At 37.7% G+C, this 24,474-nt stretch overlaps 1 protein-coding gene across 5 annotated transcripts in view; it reads right to left on the bottom strand.

Moving 5' to 3' along the window:
- SGCZ (sarcoglycan zeta) overlaps window positions 1–24,474 on the bottom strand; it is a 483,993-nt gene that overhangs the window by 64,154 nt on the left and 395,365 nt on the right. For all 5 annotated transcript variants that reach the window (XM_045017558.1, XM_045017561.1, XM_045017559.1 and 2 more), the window contains one exon: window positions 2,113–2,235. In XM_045017558.1, the coding sequence (XP_044873493.1) occupies window positions 2,113–2,235 (123 nt within the window). The remainder of the gene's footprint in view (window positions 1–2,112; window positions 2,236–24,474) is intronic.

The raw sequence follows: 24,474 nt of genomic DNA, 5'->3' as shown, positions 1-24,474 counted from the left end.
ACTTGCTTTTTGCTTAATATTAGATATATACACTTTGGTTTCTTTCATGAATTAAGAGAAAAATCCCTTTCTTTGTCACAAGGGAAAATTTTATTGGCCTGATTTTCCCTACTGGTCCTATTGAAGCCAATGGGAGCTGCTTAGACTCAGCCACTTAGAAAATGTAGCCATATAAACTGAAGTTAAGGTTCACTCATACAATACATTGCTTTTCAAAGTCTTTAAAAAGATACATCACATCTACAGCACACAATTAGTTTTCCTAATGGTGACAACTCTAGCACTTCTATGTCCTTTGTCGGACGTGTTTTCTTTTGTTCCCTTTTAATAGCTGCTTTGAAAGCTTGTGTCAATTGTGTAGATTGAATGTCTGAATATTTAACAATCTGACTGGGAGTTTGAATCCCAGTGGGCTCCAGGATGATTCTGCCTTTTTCTTCTAATGTTCTTCCGATGTCTCCTCTATTGTGATAAAAGTCTTCTAAAACTTCTATCTGTGAAGAGCTCCTCTGAAGCAATGAAGAACCCCTCCCCCATCCTTGTAAACGGATGGAATTAATGCTATTTCACTGGACAGCATTTATAAATTGTCTATTGTGAAAAGTCATTGATTATGAAGTACCAGCATGAGAAGAAAAGTGTGGGCTGTGAAAAATAAGCAGAGATCAGGTAGGAATGGAAGAACAGGGGTGAATTAAAAAAATTCTTTATCTATTAATCAATATTGTTGTAACCAGACAACTTTGTTGATACTTAAAAAGAAAGTTTCGTTAACTGCCCCCTGCCCTGGCTGTGCCTCTGGATTTCCTGGATCCAGTCCAGACTGGAAGTAGAAGTAGTAGAATAGTATGAGAAAACCATTTTGATATATCTGGCCTGACTGTAAAGTAGTAGTAGTTTCTAAAATCTCACAAAAAGCCTAGGCATTTATAGCTTAATTTAACGGACAAAAGAGGTTCAGATAGCTCCACTTAAATATGGGCTCAAAACAGAACCATCCCATTGAATTTTAGAGAAGTCGAATCATAATCTGAATTTTGTAATTCAAGCTTCTCTTAAATGTGGACTGACCTGGTACTCTGAGTCCAAACATATGAAGTGTGGGGAAGTTCAGATTTGTATCTAACTCTGGATTAGAACTTCATAATTCAGACCTAACTCTAGTTCAGATAAGGCTTTTTTAATTATTGAAAGTTTAGATGCTTATCTAAACTAAACCTAGCTTATTTGAGCCTTTTAAGGCTCACCCAGCACTACAATCAAGTATATAATAATGCATCGATGCACCTTCTAGGTATTGATGTTCAGGAAATGTATAAACATGCTTTAGTAATAATCTATTTTACACTGATAGTACATAAATTTTACAGATTTGTCCAAAACTGGGTAATTTGCCTCCCAAGTGAGAATTCTTTCTAATTCTTCTATTAACCAGACTAAGCTTCACCTCGGAAATAGGCTTCTCCTTCTCAAATTCAAGGTGAGCATGCTTTAGTTGAGTACTAATTGGGCATACAGAAATTAGATTTGATATTTTCATGACAGAAGAACTGCAAAACATACTACGTAATGGTAGCTCTCACACAATTAGGAGGGGGCATTATGTAAGTAAAACCTTTCAAAATGGCACATGTACCATAAATCAATGCTTTATTAATGACAACATACAAAATCATCCCTGTTAAAAATGAAACATACAGTTTGTGGTCATATAAACATCATTCAACTCTGGTCACAAAGAAATTTATTCTGAGCTAGGGTGACCAGGTTAGGGACACTCCTGATATTCAGGGCTTTTTCTTGTATAGGCGCCTATTACCCTCCACCTCCTGTCCTGATTTTTCACACTTACTATCTGGTCACCCTATTCTGAGCATTAGAAAATGTCTTTCATACATGATATTATGCAGCACCTGTTGGTTGCTCATCCTAGATTATTCTGAACAGCTCAAGCACTCCCTGCTAATGCTAAGAATCTGCCCCCAAACACCCATTCATTGCCATGGTAAAAGAGTTTATGAAAGTTTGAGAGATACAAGTTCATTAAGTAAAATTATCAGGGTTATTAAAAATACAAACAAATATTTCTTAGAGACCTGTTTGTTACTCTACCTGTTACTTTGAGTCTGTCAGCTCCAATGATGATCTCATCTTCATCTGCAGAAAACAGCACCTTTTCACCTTCACTTGCCCTCACTTCAAATCTCTTACACTGGGCCTCCACAGCATCAGCTCCTGGAATTGAGAAATAAGACACTTAATCTAAGAAAATTGAAATGAAAAGATTAATAATCAATACTTCATTTTGAATCCCTGAAGCTCGTATAGTACCTCAAGTTTTGAACAATATTTTGGTCTGTTGTAGAACACTTTGTATTATAAAATCTTTCAACAGTTTCATAGTACAAATGATTATCCCAGTATTGTCTATTAGGATAGGATTTAAAAATAACAAAAATAAATAGTATATATAATTTATTTAATTGACATTAGTGGAAGGAAAAGCAAAAATTAAGAATTAACTAAAATTCAGAGATCTTGAAATGTCGATTCAGAAAGGTTTCTTAGATTGTATCTGTATAATTTTCAGATTTGCGTCAGTAAGACAAAAGATAAGCACTGACATATTCTGCCAACACAAACAAGCAAACAAATTCACTTTGTGGAAAAGCTATTTTCCAGTTTGATTTTTTAGTCCTGTCATATACAGTACTTTCATAATTTGATAACTTAAAAAAGCATACACACACAATTTTGTCTCATCACTTGTTTGACACGATGTTATGGAAGAAACATTCCTAAATATCTTAGGGCACCTAGTGCCTTACTTACAGTTAAAAGATATCAAAGTCCTAAGAGAATGTCCCGACTAGAGCATGTGGAACAGGTTTTAGACAAATAGCAGATATCAAAGTCCTATCTACTATATTTAGAATGCAATCCCTTTTTCTTCTCATACTTCAGTATGAATTCAATCTTTTTTTTTAATTGTATCCTCTTATTTCACTCATCATTAGCAATGAAACAGAGCTTTAGTTTTCCAAGTGAGGGTGATAAATGACACATTATGTTCCATTGACTAACAGTAAGAAATCCTTCAGCCTTCTTGTGCAATGTTATTTCTATGACACTCCTAAGTTTTCTCATTGAACACATTTAGTTACATTTATAAATTTAGATTATCCCCTCAAGATACACATGCAAAGGATTATGGGGGTGGTATTCTAAACTCCACTGCAGTTGTCATCAGAGTTCACATACCAGCCCCCCAGCTCTGTTGAAGCTAGTAGATATTGTGCAGCGAGGAATGCACCTGCTTACATAATGCTGCAGTCATCAGTTCAACATATAAATGGCCATAATCAAAAACCGGAATTCAACCAGAGATATAAAAGCCTAACAGCCAATTTTGAATTAGGATTTTCTGATGAGGTTCTTAATATTCAGAGCCAAGTTAAAAAAAAAAAAGATTAAGCTCTTGGAAGGGTGATTACCCCACTAGAGTGATATTATATTTATACTTTATAGAAGCTAGAATTATAATTTAGAATATAAATACAGAAGGTTTATAGTAATATAGGTGCAGCTCTCTTCCTTTGAAATTAGTGCTATATTTTCCCTGTTGTAAAAGTGCCTCTTATGCAGAATGTATCTGATTCCACCTCCATGTCATGTTTTTGCTTTATTTTTAACATTATGACTGATCATCAGGTTTTGCTACAATTTTTATTTACTCTGTGTAGTGAAAGAAGTGAACAGGTTTCTGAAGTGCTCTTTATAACCACGTAATAATGACCAGATCCCGAGAGTCTCTCAGAACCCTCATATCCCATTAACGGAGGGCTGGTCTACACTACGGGGGGAAATCGATCTAAGATAGGCAACTTCAGCTATGTGAATAATGTAGCTGAAGTCGAAGTATCTTAAATCGAATTACCTACTGTCCTCACTGCGTGGGATCGATGTCCGCGGCTCCCCATGTCGACTCCGCTACCGCCGTTCGGGTTGGTGGAGTTCTGGAGTCGACAGGAGCTCATTCGGGGATCGATATATCGCATCTAGATGAGACGCGATATATCAATCCCCGAGAAATCGATTGCTACCCACCGATACGGCGGGTAGTGAAGACGTACCGAGAGACTTAATCCTGCAAAGGGCAGAGTGCTTCCAGAGAGGCATTCACTCCCATGCTCTCCCATGTGACAAACACATGCTAACCATAACAGATATGAACCCCTAAGAACTGATCCTGCCGGTTTGTAATCCCTAAGCACTATAAAACCAAGATGGCAAGGTTCAACAGCTCTAAAGTGGCTTTGTTTTCTTTTACTGCATTGAGGATCCTGTGTGTGTGTGTATGTGTGAAAGTGCCCACTTACTTCTCATGCAGCTTCTGAACTGTGAGGCTCACATGTCCCTCAAATCCCATTTAAGGGCCTGATCCAACATGGTGCTGAGGTTCCTCCACTCCCACTTGGATTTTTAAGGCAGAGTGTCTGGTAAAAAAAAGGTTAAATAGCCCCCTATTACCCTCATTTCTGAAGTCTTCACAGGACAAATGACTGGCTCACCCGTACATCAATCTTCTTTGTTGAGATTATCTAGTTGGGGCCACTACCACCTCCTTCCACAATCTACTAGAAATTTGAGTGTGTACAGCTTATTTCTCCACCATCCTGGATAGTGGGACTGAAAAAAAGCTGTTTACTCTGCTTAAATTTATTTGGGCCTAACACACCCCAGATTCCTCTGTACTAAATGAGATAGTCCCCAGATTTAATCTCACAGAGACAGGAGTAAGAATAGAACTGATTCTGCAGGGTGGTCACACTCTACATTCCCAAAGATTATGGACTTACTGAATGTGTACCATATAAGATCAGACTATAAATAACCATGAATACTCTTATCTGTTATCAGTCCTTCAGTCTTGCTTGCACTAGGGAAATCTAATTAAATTCAACATGTGTAAAACAGAAAGAGTATAAACTTTGGCATGTGAAGTAAAAATATAAGAAGGCAGACCAAGAAAGAATTTGATTAGCAACTAACTAAATACCACAAAAACTAACAAAAAATATTGAAGTATATCAGAAGCAGGAAACCTGACAAACAATCAATGGGGTCACTGGCTGATCGATGTGCTAAAGGAGCACCCAAAGAAGATAAAGCCATTGCAGAGAAGCTAAATGAATTCTCTGCTTCAGTTTTCACTGGAGAGTATGTGGGGGAGATACTCACATTAGAGCTATTCTTTATACGGAACAAATCTGAGAAACTATCCCAGACTGAAGTGTCAGTTGAGGAGGTTTTGGAACAAATTGATACATTAAACAGTAATAAGTCACCAGGAACAGATGGTATTCACTCAAGAGTTCTGAAGGAATTCAAATATGAAATGGCAAAACTACTAACTGTGGTATATAACATATTATTTAAATCAGCCTCTGTGCCAGGTAACTGGAGGGTAGTTAATGTAATACTTTTTTTTTTTTAAAGGCTCCAGAAGTGTTCCTAGCAGTTACAGACCAGTAAGTCTAACTTCAGTACCAGGCAAATTGGTTGAAAAAACAGTATAGAATAGAATAGAATTGAATTATCAGACACATAGATAAACATGGCATGTTGAGGAAGGGAAGTCATGACTCACCAATCTATTAGAATTCTTTGGATGTAGACAAGGGTGATCTAGCAAATACAGTATACTTGGACTTTCAGAAAGTCTTTGACAAGGTTCCTCAGTAAAGGCTATTAAGCAAAAGAAGCAGTCATGGGATAAAAGGGAAGTTCCTTTCACAGATCAGTAGCTGGTTAAAAGATAGGTTAAAGGAAACAAAGGTTTGGAATATATGGTTATTTTTCACAATGGAGAGAGATAAATAATGTGGTCCCCCAAGGATCTGTATTGGGACCGGTGCAGTTCAACATATTCATAAATGATATGGAAAGGGGGTGAATAGTGAGGTGACAAAATTTGCAAAAGTTACTACATTACTTAAGATAGTTAAGTCCAAAGCAAACTGCGATGAGTTACAAAGCGATCTCACTAAACTGGTGACTGGGCAAAAAATGACAGATGAAATACAATGCTGATAAGTGCAAAGTAATGCACATTAGAAAAAATAATCCCAAGTATACATTCAAAATGATGTCAAGTATCAGAGGGGTAGCCGTGTTAGTCTGGTTCTGTAGAAGCAGCAAAGAGTCCTGTGGCACCTTATAGACTAACAGATGTTTTGCAGCATGAGCTTTCGTGGGTGAATACCCACTTCTTCAGATGCAAGTGACCAGACTAACACGGCTACCCCTCTGATACTTGACACCATGCAAGGCACTGCATTTAGCCGTATGGAGTGGAAATCCATCATTCAAAATGATGGGGTCTAAATTAGCTGTTACCACTCAAGAAAGATCTTGAAGTAACTGTGGGTAGTTCTCTGAAAACATCTGCTCAATGTGCAGCAATTTTTTAAAAAAGCTAACAGAATGTTAGAAACCATTAGGAAAGGGATAGATAATAAGTCAGAAAATATGTCACTATACAAATCCATGGTGCACCCACACCTTAAATACTGTGTGCAGTTCTGGATGCCCCATCTGAAAAAAGCTATATTAAAATTGTAAAAGATACAGAGAAGGGCAACAAAATGGATTGGAGTATGGATCAGCTTCCATAGGAGGAAAAGACTGGAACTGTTCAACTAAAGAGAGTTGACTAAGAGGAACATGACAGAGGTCTATAAAATTATGGTGAATGGTGTGGAGAAAATGAATTAAGTGTTATTTATCCCTTCACATAACATAAGAACAAGAGGTAACCGGAGGAAATTAAGAGGAGCCATGTTTAAAACAAACGTAAGGAAGTACTTCTTCACACAGCACATAGTCAACCTGCATAACTAATTGCCGGGGATGTTGTGAAGGGCAAAAGTATAATTGGGTCCAAAAAAGAATTAGATAAGTTCATGGGCGATAGTTCCATCAATGGGAACTAGCCACGATGGTCAGGGATGCAACCCTATGCTTGAGGTGTCCCTAAACCTCCAACTTTCAGAAGCTGGGGCTGAATTACAGGGAATGGATCACTCAATATTGCCCTGCTCTGTTCACTCCCTCAAGAATCTGTCACCGGCCACTGTCAGAAGACAGGCCGTTCTTATATTCTTTAGTGTAGGCATAGGTCTTTACTCATTTTGGATATGAGCAAACTTATACAGGAACCACACAATGATACATAAACTTTGCATTTAAAACAATGGACACCAAAAATACTTAAACTTAATTCAAAAAGTTCTCCCAAGGACATGCAGGAAATTGTCATATCTGTACCAAGTCAGACCCTACATTTACTTTCCTAGGCACAACTATACAGGCAGAGGGCATCAAAACAGATAGGCTGGATATAGAACTACTTTCAGGTCTGGGAAAAGGAGAATAGTGTTTTGGTAAAAATGATGGGGAAAAGTGAGAGGGGGAAAGATATCTATTACAAGTAATAGCCCAGCTTTTAATGACTCACATGTAAAACTTGGTGTGTTACAAACAATACAGTTTTTCATGCAGAATGCTTAACAAGCTAACCATCTGTAGCAGAAATGATTGTTACCACCAGGAAACTTGTGAGATATTTTAAACCATTGACATTTGTGGCTCTTTTCTTTCATACTATATCAAAATATTCCTAGAAATCAGTTACTCCACAAATGTCATTACAAAAGTGAATTCCACTTTTTCTACAATAAAAGAAATACACTTTGCGTATATGTTACACTAGGGAACCCAATGGTGCTTTATTGAGTAGTACTCAATTATTATTGCTGAAACAGTAGTTTCATAGATTCAAGGGCTGGAAGGGACATTGAGAGGTCATCGAGTCCAGTCCCCTGTCCTCATGGCAGGACCAAATACTGTCTAGATCATCCCTGATAGACATTTATCTAACCTACTCTTAAATATTTCCAGAGATAGAGACTCCACAACCTCCCTAGACAGTTTATTCCAGTGTTTAACCACCCTGACAGTTAGGAACTTTTTCCTAATGTCCAACCTAAACCTCCCTTGCTGCAGTTTAAGCCCATTGCTTCTTGTTCTATCCTTAGAGGCTAAGATGAACAAGTTTTCTCCCTCCTCCTTATGACACCCTTTTAGATACCTGAAAACTGCTATCATGTCCCCTCTCAGTCTTCTCTTTTCCATACTAAACAAACCCAATTCTTTCAGCCTTCCTTCATAGGTCATGTTTTCTAGACCTTTAATCATTCTTATTGCTCTTCTCTGGACCCTCTCCAATTTCTCCACATCTTTCTTGAAATGTGGTGCCCAAAACTGGACACAATGCTCCAGTTGAGGCTTAACCAATGCAGAGTAGAGCTGGTATATTCAAGTCATTTGTGGAATTATCCAGAGACATTAAGACCATGTCTGATGTGCAACCATTTAGGATTTTTTTTTGGAGGATTTAATTTGCTGACAAAGTCATAAATGCTATGACAACAGAAATGCTGGACTGTTTTGTTACATTTCAACCATGCAGAAGGAAAATAAGTGTATATAGTTGCATGTGTGATAAATTTGTGTTTCATCCCTTCAGTTACAATGCACACAGTTGTGTCTCAAAAGCAGTCAGCAAATACATGATTTGTGAATCTGTGACAGTATGTTAAAATAACAAAAGAAGCAAAATATGACAGAACTGTCTCTCAAGACATCACGTATAAGTAATGTACGTCTGTTAAGTTGTTAGATAAAACTTGTAGAGCAATCACATCCTCCAGTTTACTCATTTGCAATGGACACAGAATAGCATCTCTCTCTGAACTATAGATTCCACAGTTTGTGGAAACATAGGTCTATCTGTCTCTTCCAATTTTTACTGCATTGAGAATGTCATTTCTGGGAATTCCTCCAATTAGTGAGCCATCTGAGAAACTCTTCAGCTCCGCTGAGCACATACATGCATACTACTGGGGCAGTCTACTTCCCGAGGGTTAGAGTCTTGTCCCACCAATGTGACTGTCCAACCGCTTATTGGCTTCAGTGTGCTCAGGATTTGGGACTAAGAACCCAGAGAAGTTTAAATGCAATTTCAATTTATAAACTACTGACTCATTTGAAGCAGAGTTTATATTTCAAAAGCCTAAATATTATTTCAGTGTCTTCCTTAAGTAGTTTATAAACAAATCCCTGGGAATTTAGCTGTGATTTCAAAGCAAATTAATAGTGAATGATTTAATACAAATTCACAGAGAATATTAGAGTATTTGCTGAAAATGTGAAGAATGAATTTTAGCATTGTTTGCATTCAAGGGGATTTCACAATACAAATAATATACTGTACTGTTTCTTGCAGATTATAAAGCTGAATATTGAGGTAAATTGCAAGTACAATAATGTAGGAAAATGTTGGCTGCCTCTTTAACATGAACTTTCCATACATAAATTTATCAAAATAAATGTAGGTATTAAAAGACTAGAATGAAAGGAGTACAGGAAGCCATCCTTACCATGCAATCTCCAATTGTAAGAGACTCACTCAGAATGACAGATTCTGAAATTGGGTATTCTCAAGCCATTGTGCAAAGGGGCCACAATCCAGCTACAAATACCTGGTAAAAAAAATCTCTTAGTGGAGGGGAAATGCTTTGTGGTGTATTTACACTGTAGCCAGCCCGTTTGTCCAGCCTTGGGGGAATGTCAGTGGAATGTTATGTTTTGGAGGCAGAAGGTGGGCATAGTGGAGCACTAACTCCACCATGGAAACAGCCATTAAGAACCCTGTGTCAGTGCTTGGAAGCAGCACTCAATGGCATCAGTGGCGGGGAAGGCACTGAGAAAGTCATCATAACTGCCTCCCTGATGTCTGTTCTCACATTCTTAACCCTATCCTTATGTTGAGCAGAGCTCTGGCACAGGAGAGAATCAGACTCAAAGTATTAATAATGCCTACCCCTTACACACTTTTCATCAGTGTGTCTCAAAGTACTTAATCAAGGTCAGTATCACTATCACTATTTTGCAGATGGGAAAACTGAGGCACAGAGTGGTGAAGTGACTTACCCAAGGTCACCCAGCAGGTCAGTGGCAGAGCTAGGAATAGAATCCATGTCTTCTGAATCCCAATCTAGTGCTCTTTCCAGTAGGTGACACTTCAACCAAACATATTGTGCACAATTCTGAAGTGTACCTTTGTTAAGCAACCAATTCCTGTCATTCCTTTGCATGACAGCTTAAGGCAGTTGTCATTGTACTTGCATCCATTTTAAAATTATTTATGACTGTGCCTTTATAACTTACGCTTACTGCACATTTGCATGACCAAAGTTAGCATCGCACCAACTGTGTTGTGTATTTGTATTAAATCATTAGCAAAACACCTTTAGATAATTCAGAGTACAAATGATGAAAAGTATAAAATTTGGAATTCTATCTTATTTGGAATTATGACATTTATATATAACAAACAATTGGTCTGACGATGCTGTAAGTTTATAGTGGAATATGGCATTATTACTTCAGTTATAAGTTCTTTAGGACAGGGACTGGCACTTTGTCATATGTTTATAGCATAATGAGGCCTGGGGTTATTTGAAGCATACAAATAATATGTGATAATACATGTTTTATAGCTTTGCTAAAATAAGATAATAGTTTGCACAATTTTCATTGGTTATTCAACAAACAAATGATAACCATTATTTTGAATTATGGTACATATTAACAAATACTCATATTAACATATGTACCATATTAACATATGGTACATATTAACAAATACCCTATATTGTCCCTAAGATTTAGGCATCTCAAAAGTGATTTTCCATGTTCCCATGACTGGCATGCTCTTGAGTTAAGAAAAAAAATGCTTTAGAGGCACTTAGGCATGTTATGCAACCCAATGATCAGTGAAGATTATTTTTCCCATTCTGTACCTAATCCATGGAAGACATGGGTCTGTTCTAGAGCTCAACTAGAAAACTTAGCTCAAGCTGTAACAATTTCTGCTTTTAGCTCTAGCTGTCCTTGGTTCATTCCTTGGTATCAGCCAAGATGGTAACCATCAGAAATGGATTAGATGAAGCGGAATTTACTGGAGAATATGCATGGAAATCTCCCAAATTGAGATAAGTGATATAATGCCCTACCAAATACAGAGCTATATTTTTACATTACACCAAGTTCGTAAAGGAACTGCAGACAGTACTTCAGTGACTGTGGGAAGGTAAAGCTCATAACTGCATCCATAATAGATGTGCTCTCCTGAAAAAAACTAATGTAATTTAGTATAGAGATGCCTTTTTCCTTGGCATTCCTAGGAAGCTTGTTGCTGCAGAATGTACACTCTGCAGAAACCTTACCATCAGACATTGGCCTGCTTTTGCTGATATCTCTGTTGGTATAGCTCATCACAAATTCTTAGATGCTCTGGATTGTTAGATGCTCTCTTGTCTCATGCCAGCCTTGACAAGATATCTGCAGGCTGCAAATCTTCACAACAGGCGTTTGTGACTATGCATGTGGTGCATCATGACACAGACTCGTGCGTCAGATTTTGATGAATGGTGGTCACCTTTGAGCACCTATTTCCTGCATAATTTTTTCATAGATTTCACTCTTTCATGTTTTTCTGCTTTCCATACAAAAGAGATCATAATAAGGATAATGATACTTACCATGTGTGTAAAGCTCTGAGGACTACAGATGAAAAAGTGCTAAGTATTTTTTTATAATGTGGACCAGAAAGAAACTCCGAATTCCCTTGGTTTTAGGTTTCAGTCAGAAACTTTGCATTGTGTGGTTTCCTTTTGTATTTAGTGTTGCAATTGTTTATTATTCACATAGCACAAAAATGTGCATGGAACTTTAAAGATATGTCTTTCTCCAAGGAACTTACACTCTGCATTATTCTTTCTGTCTTGGCAGTAAAAACCACCCACTCCCACTGCTATCAGCAACTATAAAAGAAATTCAAAGCTTTGCAAGAAAATAAAGCTAGCACTTTCATTGCTGTACATTCTGCTCTGCTTCCAGGCACCTACAGTACATTTTTAATCCATCCTCGAAGCACCAGTGCATGAATTGAAACTGAGGTGCCTGAAAAGCATCAATAATACAAAGCATCAACGTGCTCACTGCAATGGCTCCTTTAAAATTACAATATACCCATTCTATACCCGATTCACAGAAGCCCTGCTTAGTTCCTTTAATAACTCCTTTTGATCTAACTCCGTAGCTAGTAACCCATCATCAACAAACATAGGGAGGCATGCATCATATTCACAAAAAGTAATACAGATATCTTCCAGTTCATCACAACAGCCCACAGTTCAAAGTGAATTATTGAGAGCTCATGATATCTGTGTATGCAAAATGTAATGAAATTTGCACTTAATTTACAGTGTTTTGTTTCTTCAATAAAAACAAGCTGTTTAAATATTTATTAAATACAGGATATTTCTTGATAAGGAAAGATTTGAAAATGTATGGAGGATAAAAGAGATAAAGCATTTTTAATAAAGAGTCAACCCCCCACAGGATTTAAACTCAATATTTTTTAATATAAAAGGCAGATAAAGTATGTGGTAAACTACAGAGATTTTGTTTAATATTCATAGGAACTTCAGCTATTATATTATTTCAGCCACTAGAGGGCTCCCATATTTTTCAATGAATGCAAAGGCAATAAAGCAGTGGTTCTCAAACTTTTGTACTAGTGATCTCTTTCACATAGGGAGTCTCAGAGTGCGACCTCTCCTTATACATTAAAACACTTTTTAATATATTTAATACCATTATATGTGCTAGAGGCAAAGCAGGGTTTGGGGTGGAAGTTGACAATTTACAGCACCCCATGTAATGACCTTGAGGGGTCCCGACCCCCAGTTTGAGAACCCCTGCAATAAAGCAAATGATAAATTCATACTAATTCCATACTCTTTACACTCAATTTAAACAAATGTGTTCCCTAATTCATATGAAGATGCCAGTACATTCAGATTTCCATGAAAACAAGTGTTTTGAGAGTTATATTTTCTTATGAATAAATAAAAGATGATTAACAGCAATTTTTCCCTATATTTTACATATGAACTGGGCCATGAATAAGTTCTCTTAAATTAAGTTTATATGTTAAATTTAAATGACTAGGTCTGTTAGTTTTTTTTTTTTAAAAAGCACATAATGTGACAAATTTTTCAGTATCTGGTCTTGTTAAGACACTACACAATTTTTCCTCTCAAATTTGGTCTTGTATAGATAGCTACAGAAGCACATTTTTTCTATTTTGTTTTTGAGTCAATACAGTATTGTTATTCTCAGTTGCATACATCCAATTAAGGTGGAAGTTTCAAGTGAGGAGTTATGGAGGTAACATGAAAACAAGGCTCATCAACAATAGCTTGTACCAGATGCACATTAGGACTATTAATCCAGAGGACGATGATCAGGGATCTACAGCCAGTAGGTGCAGCATAGTTAGAGAGTACAGAGAATGCATATATGCAGAATTCCCTGTCCTTTCCATAGAAGCCGTCTATGAATCCAAGTTCTCGCTCCATCTGCTGAGGTAGTTGGAACTCCTGCCAGTAGGTGGCTCTGGGGGTTGATGGAAAGTGGGTGGAGAAATGGAGTGAGCTCTCAAATGTTTAGGGGGAGGGTGTGTATGGGGAAATCTTGGCAGACCAGAAAGTGCCCAAAGCATTACTGCTTATTGTCCTCTTCAGAAATTCCCTTTCCATAAATATACATAATTAAATCTAGAATCTGGCCACTACATCCAGATGCATGGGACTGAGTGAAGTGCAAGCCCCCAGAAGAATTCCGGCTGACTAACACAGAATTTCCTCCGGGGACTCCCTGAAAGCACACACACAGTGGCAGCTCTGGCACCCTTGCCATAGTTATAATGTATGCTCCACTCAGAGCACAGACAGCTCTACTGCCTGATGCTGGTTGGAGGTGTGAAATGGACCATCCCCTATAGGTAGACAATGCCCGCAGGAACACAAGCATAACCAAATGTGTTATGTACCCACAGAGGGGGCAAGATTCTGTGCTCCACCTCTAAGCAGCAAAGTGCAGGAAGAGAGGGATTCAAGATGACTTCAAGCCACCTTTGTGCCCTCCTGATTCTGTTTTGCTCTGCAAGCTGCAGTGGCCCTGAGGAGCTGTCTAAGTTAGAGCAGACTTGTAGGGCTGTCCTAGGTGGCAGCAGAACTGCCTGGAATCTCCCCAGCACTATGTGCCCAATCAGGTTCCCAACATACGCCTTACATCAGGGCTTACAAGGGGGTCCACAGAATAAGTCACAGACAGTTTTCCTCAGGTTCTGCATGGGAGAATTCTCTCTTGGATTGAATTGGGCATTTTAGGGTCCCCCTTTACTGTAAAGGGGCTGAAAATGGGTGAGAAGTGGGTCCCCAGCATGTTTCTCTCAGACATTTCTCAGCTCAGTTATCTGCAGGTCTTATTTTCAAAAACTTATTTTTGTTGCTCCACTTTGAACCTCCTTAAGTCTTTTTTTTCCCCCTAAACATGAACACAATTGAATTTAGGCTTAGATGCAGTACAATGAGTTTACAACCTTACTTGTTTTACGCATGATACTTGTATTAATAAAATCCAGGTTAGTATTTGTCTTTTTTGCAATAGTATTGCATTGGCCCATACTTCATTTATTATCCACTATAAACCACAGATCCTCCTCTGCAATACTAACATGTAGCCAGATTATATTTGATTATTTCTTCTCTAATGAAGTCTTTTAGCTCTACTTTTATCAACTCACCTTTCATTGACCTCTAGCCCAGTTGTTCAGTTTATCAAGATCATTTAAATCTAGTTTCCAAAGTATGTGTATTATCTATCAATGTGATCAGCACACTTTCCACTCATTTCTCTAAGTGATTAATTAAACTTGAGTAGTAGTAGACCCAAACCAAGTCTTTGCACTTGACACCACCCTGAAACTTGGAACTGAAACATCTGTAACACTTTGTGTATTCATCATAATGTACTTCTGTCTAATCCACATTCTTCTGGTAGTATGGTGTGTGAAGCCATATTAAAGACCTTATGGAAGCTGAGGTGACTACTTTTCCATTATGCATTAGAGGACTGATCCAAAACTCATTGAAATCAATGGGAATGTTTCCATTACTTTGATGGGAGTTGGATCAGGCCCTATATATACTACCTTACTGAAGAATAAAACATTAAGTTGGTTTTCCATTGCATGTTTTATGACAAACCCAAGTTGCCTACTATCTCTACTATGTATATTATTTACATGTTATTAAAATAAAAAGAACATGAGAAGCTGAAAAGTGAGGGTATAATATAAAGTACAATATACATGACCATCCATTGTACATACTGAAGAGCACATCAAAATCAACTAGCAAGAGCATTCATAAGAAAGAACTATTATGAATATGAAACTTTTTAGTTATGTAAATCCAAAATCTAAGATTCACCAAAATCTTTACATTTCCCTCTGAGGAAGTATAAAAATCCTCAAATTCACTAGATCACTGGATTCCTAAATACTCTATAATATTGTCTCCTATTTATCATCTTATTTTCCTCCAGGTGCTTTCATTCTGACTGGTCTATGACTTGTTCTAAAAATTTATCAGCTATTGAAGTTAGACTCACTTATCTGCAAGTCCCTGCATGCTTTTTTTTCCTCTTTTCACAAATAGGTTTGATGTCTGACTTGCTCCAATCTGCTGAGACCTTGCCTGTAATCCACGAGTTCTCAAAAAATTGCTAATGGTGCCAATAACTTTTCTCCTACCTGCTTTAGCACTTTAAGGTGAATTTTACTGGGCTATGAGCATGCAAAATATATTCATATTATCTAAGTGTTCTTACACTTTCCCTTTCTGATTGTACCTCATGACCTTTCCCTTTCCTTGTTAACTATTATTGTATTGAACATCTTGCTTTGTGAAGACTTCAGAAGAGCAGCATTTCAGTTTTCTCCTTGTCAACTCTTATTTTCTCTCTCTCTGTTAAATATTAGACCTACACTTTCTGTGCCTTGTTCCTTGTTTTTTTTATGTACTTACATTTTTTTGTGTGTGTTTTTATAACTTTGGCAAATGGCACCTTATTGTGTCCATTTGCCTTTCTGACATTGCTTCTTCATATCCTTATTATCCTATTCTTATTTCCATTTACCTCTTTTTTATAATACTCATTTCATTGCCCTTACTAATATTAAGAGTTCTATTATGGACAGACTGATAGCTGATTCCATTGTTTTAAGCACCATGTAATATAATCTTGTCCAGAGTAGGAATTCCTACACTAGAAAAAAATCATTGCAAATATTTATTTTTGCTAAAACGAGGTCAGGCCCACTGGAGTAGCTATGTTGGGACCCCTAATGTAAATGGGCTGCTGTCAGGTGCTGGCATTTCAAACAGCATGTTGATTATACCTGCTCTGAGTAAGGTTTGTGGACCCAGTGCTTAAACTAATGAAGGCAATTTGTGGTCCATCTGCACCATGGCTTTCAACATTGCTAACACCAGCATTAGATGAACCAGGGTTAGCAATGGTCAGAAATTGACCAAAGTCTGTTTATTTTCATTCTATTGCCACTTGACAGAGCTATGGGCTGCAGCAGAGGCACTGGAGCCATTTTCAGACTCAGGAAGATGATATAACTAATGCCCACCATTAATGTGTCACATGGAGACCTGTGTCTTTAAGGATTTCACTCACAGCCTCCAACCTGTGCCTGATACTTCCTGGACCATGGGGCTTATAATCCAGAGATCACTTGGCTGTGGGCCAAGACTAAAGTCTGCTGAGAAGTAAGCAAGGTAAAAAGTAAGTCCAGGCTCTGTTGATGGAGAAAATAACTAGTAGCTACTCGAACCACGTCTAGGAAAAAAACAACAATGTCTTACTGTTGGGAGGAAGTTGGCAAGAGATCCAGGGAGCACAGCAGCATGTTGAGTAAGTTCTCCTTGGATTCAGGGGTCAAGACTGCCAGCAATAGAAGTTCCCTGTGGGGAGGAAAATGGGAATTGAGCTCATAAAGGTCTTGACTGAAAGAGCCTGAGAAATGCCTGAAAGGAGACAAATAAACCTAGAAATGGCTTCTGGGAAAAGTGAAGTGAATGTGGAAGTGGAAGCACACCGCTACTTCATTAGTAGGGCTTTGGGACTGGAGCCCATGGAACATGCTCCCTGCATTTCAGTTGTACCTTTTGGATGGGTTGAGCTAGTGTTTTTGAGACTAAGTGGGAAAGGAGTCATGTAAGCCCCTGCAAGAAGGGGAGAAGGTCAATACCCTTTAGAGAGGCATTTGGCCCAGTGGTAAAGAACTGTGAATCCTGCATTGAGGGGCAAAGGAGTATGGAACTGTTTAGCCTTGGAAAGGCCAAGAAACTTTTTAGCTTGAGAAAGGCCCAGGTCACCTAATGAAGGCCTATAGTAAAGGAGGTCAATGAATGGGGAGGGACAAAGATGTATTGTACTTTGTTTTGAACTTGTTTAGTGTGGAAGGGGGGAAAAAATTGCTTTGCCAGAAAGCCAAAGCACTGAAATCACTCTACTGGCCTGGAGAAGCCTGTCTTTAGCAGGAAATTGAGGCAGTGGCTATACATTTGACATCAGAGATGTATGCTGCACCCTTCATGGAGTGAAGAAGATCCAAGAAAGGAGACAGGACACCCCTCCTCCCTGCTAGAAAGCTAGATAAGAAATATAGCAGTCACATCACCTGTCCCTACAAACAGCAGCCTGGAGAATCTGAATTGTGAAGAAGTGATAGAAAGATCTTTCTCTATTCCAGAAGCAAGAGTGATCAGAAGCTTCAAATGTATAAGGCACCTAACAACCAGAGGCCTTTAAAGCAGGATCCAGAGACAACACTTTTCTGGAAATTCAGCTGCTGAAGGTGGCAATGAAGTGAGCTTTTCAGCAAGGTGCTCTTCCATACCTCCCTGGGATAGACTCTGCCCTCATTTTCCATATATTCCTTTGACTTGTAAGTTAAGTCCATCTGCCAGTAGACGTTTGATAGATTTTTCATGGTCTGGCTTAATGATCTCTGGGAATCCTAGGCTTTAGGATCCGTAAGGGGATACTGTCCCTTTAAGATCATTTGAGGGACCAGTTATCTCATTGCAGGGGTCTGAAACAACCCAAACTAGACCTTGATTATGAGGAAGATGGCACTTGGGAATAGTTAGTGTCTGGGAGGGGAAAGGTATAAGGAAAACTCAGGCTATTGCTTCTTTAAAGGCCTAGGACAAGAAACCTTGAAGAATGGGTAGGTAAAGTCTCCTAGCCAGCACAGCCTGGCATGTGGAGTAATTAGACTCCCCTTGGAAGGCTTGAGTGTCAGGTGAATAGAGCCAGGTGACTCAAGAAGGAGATTCCTCACTCGATCAGGGAGATTGCTGCTACGGGAAGAACTCAGCCAGGACACAGCCCCAAGAAGAAGGGCCGTGCAATCTCTGGGAGGGGAGAGTTTACAGCCCAGGGAGATCCAGATGGGAACACACAGGTCCCAAGAGGGAGGGTTATGAAATGCTGCAACTAAAAGGGAGCTGGGAATCTGAATACATTAGATCCCAGATGAATAGGGAATATTATTTTAAAGACTCTGGGAATATGTGAATTATTCATGGGACTCAGAGCAAAACCGAGGCAGGCTGCATGGAGGTCACCCTAGGCCATGAGTAGGGCCCTGGGATGGCACTGGCCTACAAGATTTAAACACCTTGATAATTCAAGGGGAGGGAGAGGAACTCAAGAAACAATCTGGTGGAAACTCCACAGATGAAAGCTCATGACATTTCCAGTCTCCATTGTAGGAATACTCTATTTACTGGACAATACTGCCCTTAATTTTAGTTGAGAGGAAAAACTCTGATTTAGGCTTATTATGCTACTTGTATATAAGATATGTCACCATTTAGATGTACTGATTTGTTCTGATTGCTTCTGAGAGGCATTGACTGGAACTATTCTGATCCCACAGTGAGATCAAACAATGATTGTTTCAATGATTCTTAGTTATTCCATGTGATTAATTAATTGCAGGTTTATGGAATATTCTTATTCACAAAAATAGAAGAATGGTGGTAGCTGATTATTGAAAATAACCTCTCTCACCAATTCAATGCCATCAGTTCCCTCATTCTACTGAAGTACAGTATTTATCAATTCAAATAACAAATGAAATAGAAATATCAAATCTTGAATGCTTAGATACTAAAGAATTTAAAATTACTCATTAAAACTATCTCCAGCTAAACCACCATCTAATAACTTTTAATTTACCCTATAGAAAGGGAAATCTGTCAGTTCACCATTCAGCTTTTCTATAAATATCCGTGATGAAGCTCCATGTTATTCTGAATGGAGGCAAAACAATACAAGCAGCGATAAATGTAATTAACTTAATTAATTAGCACACTAAACATAACTATTTTCTATTTATGGTCATTAATTGGTATTGAGAAGTTTTTATGGTTACAAGACTTCACTGAAGTCATTTGAAGGTTTGATTTCACTCTACTTTTGATTACTGTACTGAAACAAACAAAGCAAATCTTGATATTTGACATATTCTTAAAAATAGGCAGTAAACATAACACAATAATGGACTATTCTGTGGTCCAATTAGTCAACAATGTGTACCAGACCAAAGGTATTTGAGAGCAAACAAGCTTTGGTGTTAGCCAAGTGATCACCAGATGATATTTCTAGGAATTGCACAGCTAATATGGATGGATTCACAGATAATCTTCAACAAAATGAACCACTGATATTCTTTTAAGGCATGATTCAAAATCTCCAGAAGTCAACACTTGGCTTTGACAGATTTCAATGAACTTCAGATCAGGCCCTAAGTGCATTAGACTGGAAGAAGCAATGATCAATATGCAGTCTTCTGCAATATATTTCACTGAGGCTATATATTTCATATGCTCCTAATTTTGCATACAAATATAATATATTGTACTGCAAAGTGATGCTTAGAAGCCTGATTATCCAATCTACATGTGTAAATCCTATCACACATGGACATTGAGACTTTTTTCTTCATATTTGACTCCATAAGATGTTAAAATAATAAGAGTTTCAGTTCAGACCTCTGTAAGAAGTGCAAATCTGGATATAGACTCCAAATCTGCAACCATGTATTCCTACCCCTCATTTTCTTAACAATATGTCTCTGTTATCATTTTAAGATCTTATAGTGTACAGTAGCTTTTTTTCCCCTAGAGGACGAAAAATGGTTAAGTCAAGAAACATGCTAGAAAGACCTGATGATTTCTTACTAGGTGTTTTGTTTTTTTTAGTAGTATTAAATTTCTAGATTTAATAGACTAAAGTTACAAAATGGCATTAAATTTGCTTGCCCTTTTTTATGCCTTTCTCCTAAACCGTTCATATATAGAATGGCATATTCTTTCCAAAATTAATGAGCTGTCTGAATGTCAGAAGGAAAAAAAGAAGTAAAAATAAAATCTTAATGTCCTGTCAGGAACTGTTAAAGGGCCAGATGCTGCAGGTAATTTAATTGTGCTTAGCACCCAGCAGCAGCTTTGTGAATGTCATGACAAATGCACAGCACCTGCCTTAGCAGTTCAATCAAGTATTAGTAGTTACTGGAGTTAAAGACTGAGAATTAACACCATCTTTTGAAGATGTACACCAAACCACTGAAAACATATTAAAATTCCTTTGAATAGTGTCTGCTTTCCCCCTGCCCCCACTTTTCAATCCACCTGCTACATAACCAAACCAGCTATTCCTACTTTAAACATTTCTGAGCAGCAGTTATGCTATCTGTATTGGCTGACTGAGCTTGAGGGTTAGCAACATCAAGACAGATGGCAAGGGATTAATGATTGAACACTAACACCCCTGTACTGCATTGGAACCATTAGTGACTTCTTTTCATTCATTAACTAGGACTTCTACAGTTGGATCCAACTATAACACAGAGTTCCATGTCAGATAGCAGCTTTAAGGAAATGCAGTTTCTTTTCTAATGAATTGCTATTGTCTGCTATACAAGACATTTCCTTTTCCTCCTCCTTCATGCTATCTGGCAACATGCAGACACTATACTAATCATGGTTCTGATCATGCAAACAGTTTCAAATACAGGTAGTCCCACTGAGTTCAATGGGACTAGGCACATAGGTACACATAGACACAGGCACATGCATTTGCAGGATCAGGGCTTATTTTATTAAGAAGCCCTCCCTTTTATTTCTATGTCTGAGATGGACATTATCTCAAGACAAGAGATAAACTTCCTAATATGACAAGGTATGAGCAAATGTATGCAGTTTCATTACATTTTCCACATCTATGTTTCTCCAGGAAGAGGATTCACCATGCTGGAGCAATAAAGGATCACTTGAATCTCTTATTTCCTCACTAATTGGAAGAAAGGGGAAATTAAAAAGGAGGTGGGAGAAATCTCAACTGCTTTTGTAAACTAATCCATTGTAAAAGTAGAATACAACCAATTCATATGAAGGAGGAAAATGTGTTGACAATATGCTTTGGACTCTTTCACTAACCTCTAAATAGATATAAAGTGCCATCATGATGGTGAATAATATACATGTATATCTTCAAGTGAAAACAATTCTATGTAGATTGCCTCCCTACCTAACCAAACTAGCATAAAAAAGAAAAATGTTTTTTTATTTAAAGATAAATTTGTAGCTGACTAATTGTAGCTGTATTTGTAGCTGACTAATTGCCTGCTCTAAAGTCTGTTTCTTGGCACTTACGTAGAAATAAAAATGCTAGACAACCAAAACAATAAAGTGAAATAAAAGAAATAATTAAGCCCCTTTAAATAGTGAAGAACAAAAAGCATGGTGGTTACGATGCTGGAATACAAAATTAAAGCACGCTTCTGTAACATACTTCAGCACATACTTACCTTTAAGCAAGTGAACAGTCCCAATGACTTTAATTGATTTCAGCTCCTCACAGGCTTAAGGCTTGTCATATGCTTAAGCATGATGCTGAACTGGGGCTAATACACGTGCCGACTTTCTGATTTCCTTGAGGTACTCGACCCCTGATCTGCCCTGGAGCACCCATAGAGTTGGCGCCTATGGGCTAATATCTAGAGTTACTAATTACTTCCAGCCATTTTTTTTTAAATGAAAATATTGGTGTAAGTGAGAGAAGAACTTATAACAAAAACTGGAGTCGGGGGGAGGGAAAGGTTTTCCCTCTATCATAAATATAACACATTCAAACTAGGGAATGTTTGCTAGTGAATCAGTATTATCTAGGGGTCGTATAGAAAAGCAAGGTACTAAAACAGTCTTCAGTTTAAAAAGTTGCTTTAATTCTAGAATATCACTTCCTCTCCATGCTTCCATAAACCATCTGCAGATTGTTCAACAGCAAAACCATACTGAAAACCAGGTGTTACACATATAGATGGGTGAAATCTTTGGAATGAAACTATTTTATCCACCAAAAAAATGTAGATTTAGGTCAACCAAAACATGAATTAATTTGTGGTGTATTTGCTGAATTGTTTCAGTTGGGAAAAAACAAAACAAAAAAATACTGAAAAATTGAAATGACTTTCATTTTGATTTAACTTCAATTTAAAAATGGTAAAAACTAAAAAAAACAGTGAACTGACAAAAAATCAGTTATTAATACAGCAGAGCTATTGAGTATATGAGAAAAATGAATTACCTACCCAACATGTGACAGATTGGGAAATCTCTCTGTATTAAATTAATGCATCATTGTGGGCCAGAGAATGTATGTAATTTGTATGTAATGATTTAGTTAGAGTTGGTCCTGCTTTGAGCAGGGGGTTGGACTAGATGACCTCCTGAGGTCTCTTCCAACCCTAGTCTTCTATGATTCTATGAGTTCCATGGAGAAGGTGATCACAGCAACTTTATTCAGGTTGCAACATCTTCAGAGAGATACCACCACCAAGGGAGGCTCACACATACTAGTTCAAACTTAATTCTGTAGTATAGTGGTATAGCTGTACATCAAATGTAAAAGTATTCATTAAAATCTAAAAAAGTACAAAAAATTAAAAGCTATCAAACATTTTGTAATAAACACCTTCAGTTTAAGAAGGAATTATTGCCAAGCTAAACAGACCACAAAGAATACAGCAAATGGTTTGAACAAGGGTATCTATTTTAAAATGAAATGCAATCTCTCTCTACATAACTAACTAATAAAGATAACAAGATATTTGTTTTATATTGAAAGATTATATTTAAAAAGGTGATAATCAGTTGGTATAATGAGAAGTCAAATGAAGTGAAGTGAAAATCTTCAAGGTAAACCCAACCCAATTAGGTCATAGGCCTAATTAACTGTTTGATGGCAGTTACACTGAGACATCTTAAAAATTAAGTGATCCTACTACCTTCAACTGAAGTGAAGGAAAAACTTTTATACAGATATGTCCAGCTGTTTTGTATTATTTCATTACCTGTTGCATTATGTTGGTGTTGCATTACTGAATGATGAACTACTAAACAAGAACACAGTTTCAAAAGGAATCTGAGCTGACTTTACGTAAAGACTATTTTTACTTTAAAACGGCTATTTTGGCAGACACCTCAAAGTACTGGCAGAGCATTGAACATGGGAGGGAATATGAAGTCATGCAAAGACCATACTGCAAGAGGGTCTTTAACTTGTGGGAGTATGCTGGTGACTTGAGCTAAATCTGCAGTTGTTCAATGTATAGCTCAAGATCTTTTACACAAAATGTTTTTCATGAAGATTATGGCATTTTTCAGAGACAAAATTGCAAGAAGTCACAAAAGTGATACCACATTGCACACTGGAAGATAAGAAGGGACACAACTTGTATTCTAGTTGGACATTTCAACCTTCACCGAAAGCGTGTGTCACCTTCTGACTGGCCCACATCAGGTTTGCCAAAAAGATATGTAAAGCACATTACCTATCAGAAACTATATAAAACAGGCTTACTGTGTTCAACATCACTTTCTCAAGTGAAACATTCTGATGAAAGATATGGAGAGAGGCCTGTTGGCTGGCCACTGAGGGCACTCCCTATCTCAGAACAAAAAATTTGTTACTGACAAGCATCCTCTTAACACTTTTCTTATTTTTACAATTTTTCCTCTTTATTTCAAGAAAACCATCATTGCAATTGTGAAGCTGAGCTAGAGAACCTACCTCTGTGCCAGTTCAACTGAGAAGCAGAAAAAAGTCTTCTCGATGAGTTGGTTATCTTAAGCTAGATGCTTCTTAGAAAGTATATTCCTGAGTAAAAATTTCTGTAAATAACTCAACTTTATATGTATAATATTTTGCTAACAAGTTTAATCTTAACTGTCTAGATATTACTTTAAAATCAGCAAGTAGTTGAAAGTTGAGTCTAGAGCAGGGGTCGGCAACCGGTGGCTCGCGGCTCGCCAGGGTAAGCACCCTGGCGGGCCGGCCCGGTTTGTT

Source organism: Mauremys mutica, chromosome 5 (assembly GCF_020497125.1).
Source record: "Mauremys mutica isolate MM-2020 ecotype Southern chromosome 5, ASM2049712v1, whole genome shotgun sequence".
In the NCBI taxonomy this organism is placed as follows: Eukaryota; Metazoa; Chordata; order Testudines; family Geoemydidae; genus Mauremys; species Mauremys mutica.
Note: the sequence above shows the minus strand (reverse complement) of the source record. Positions and strands in the feature narration are given on the sequence as shown.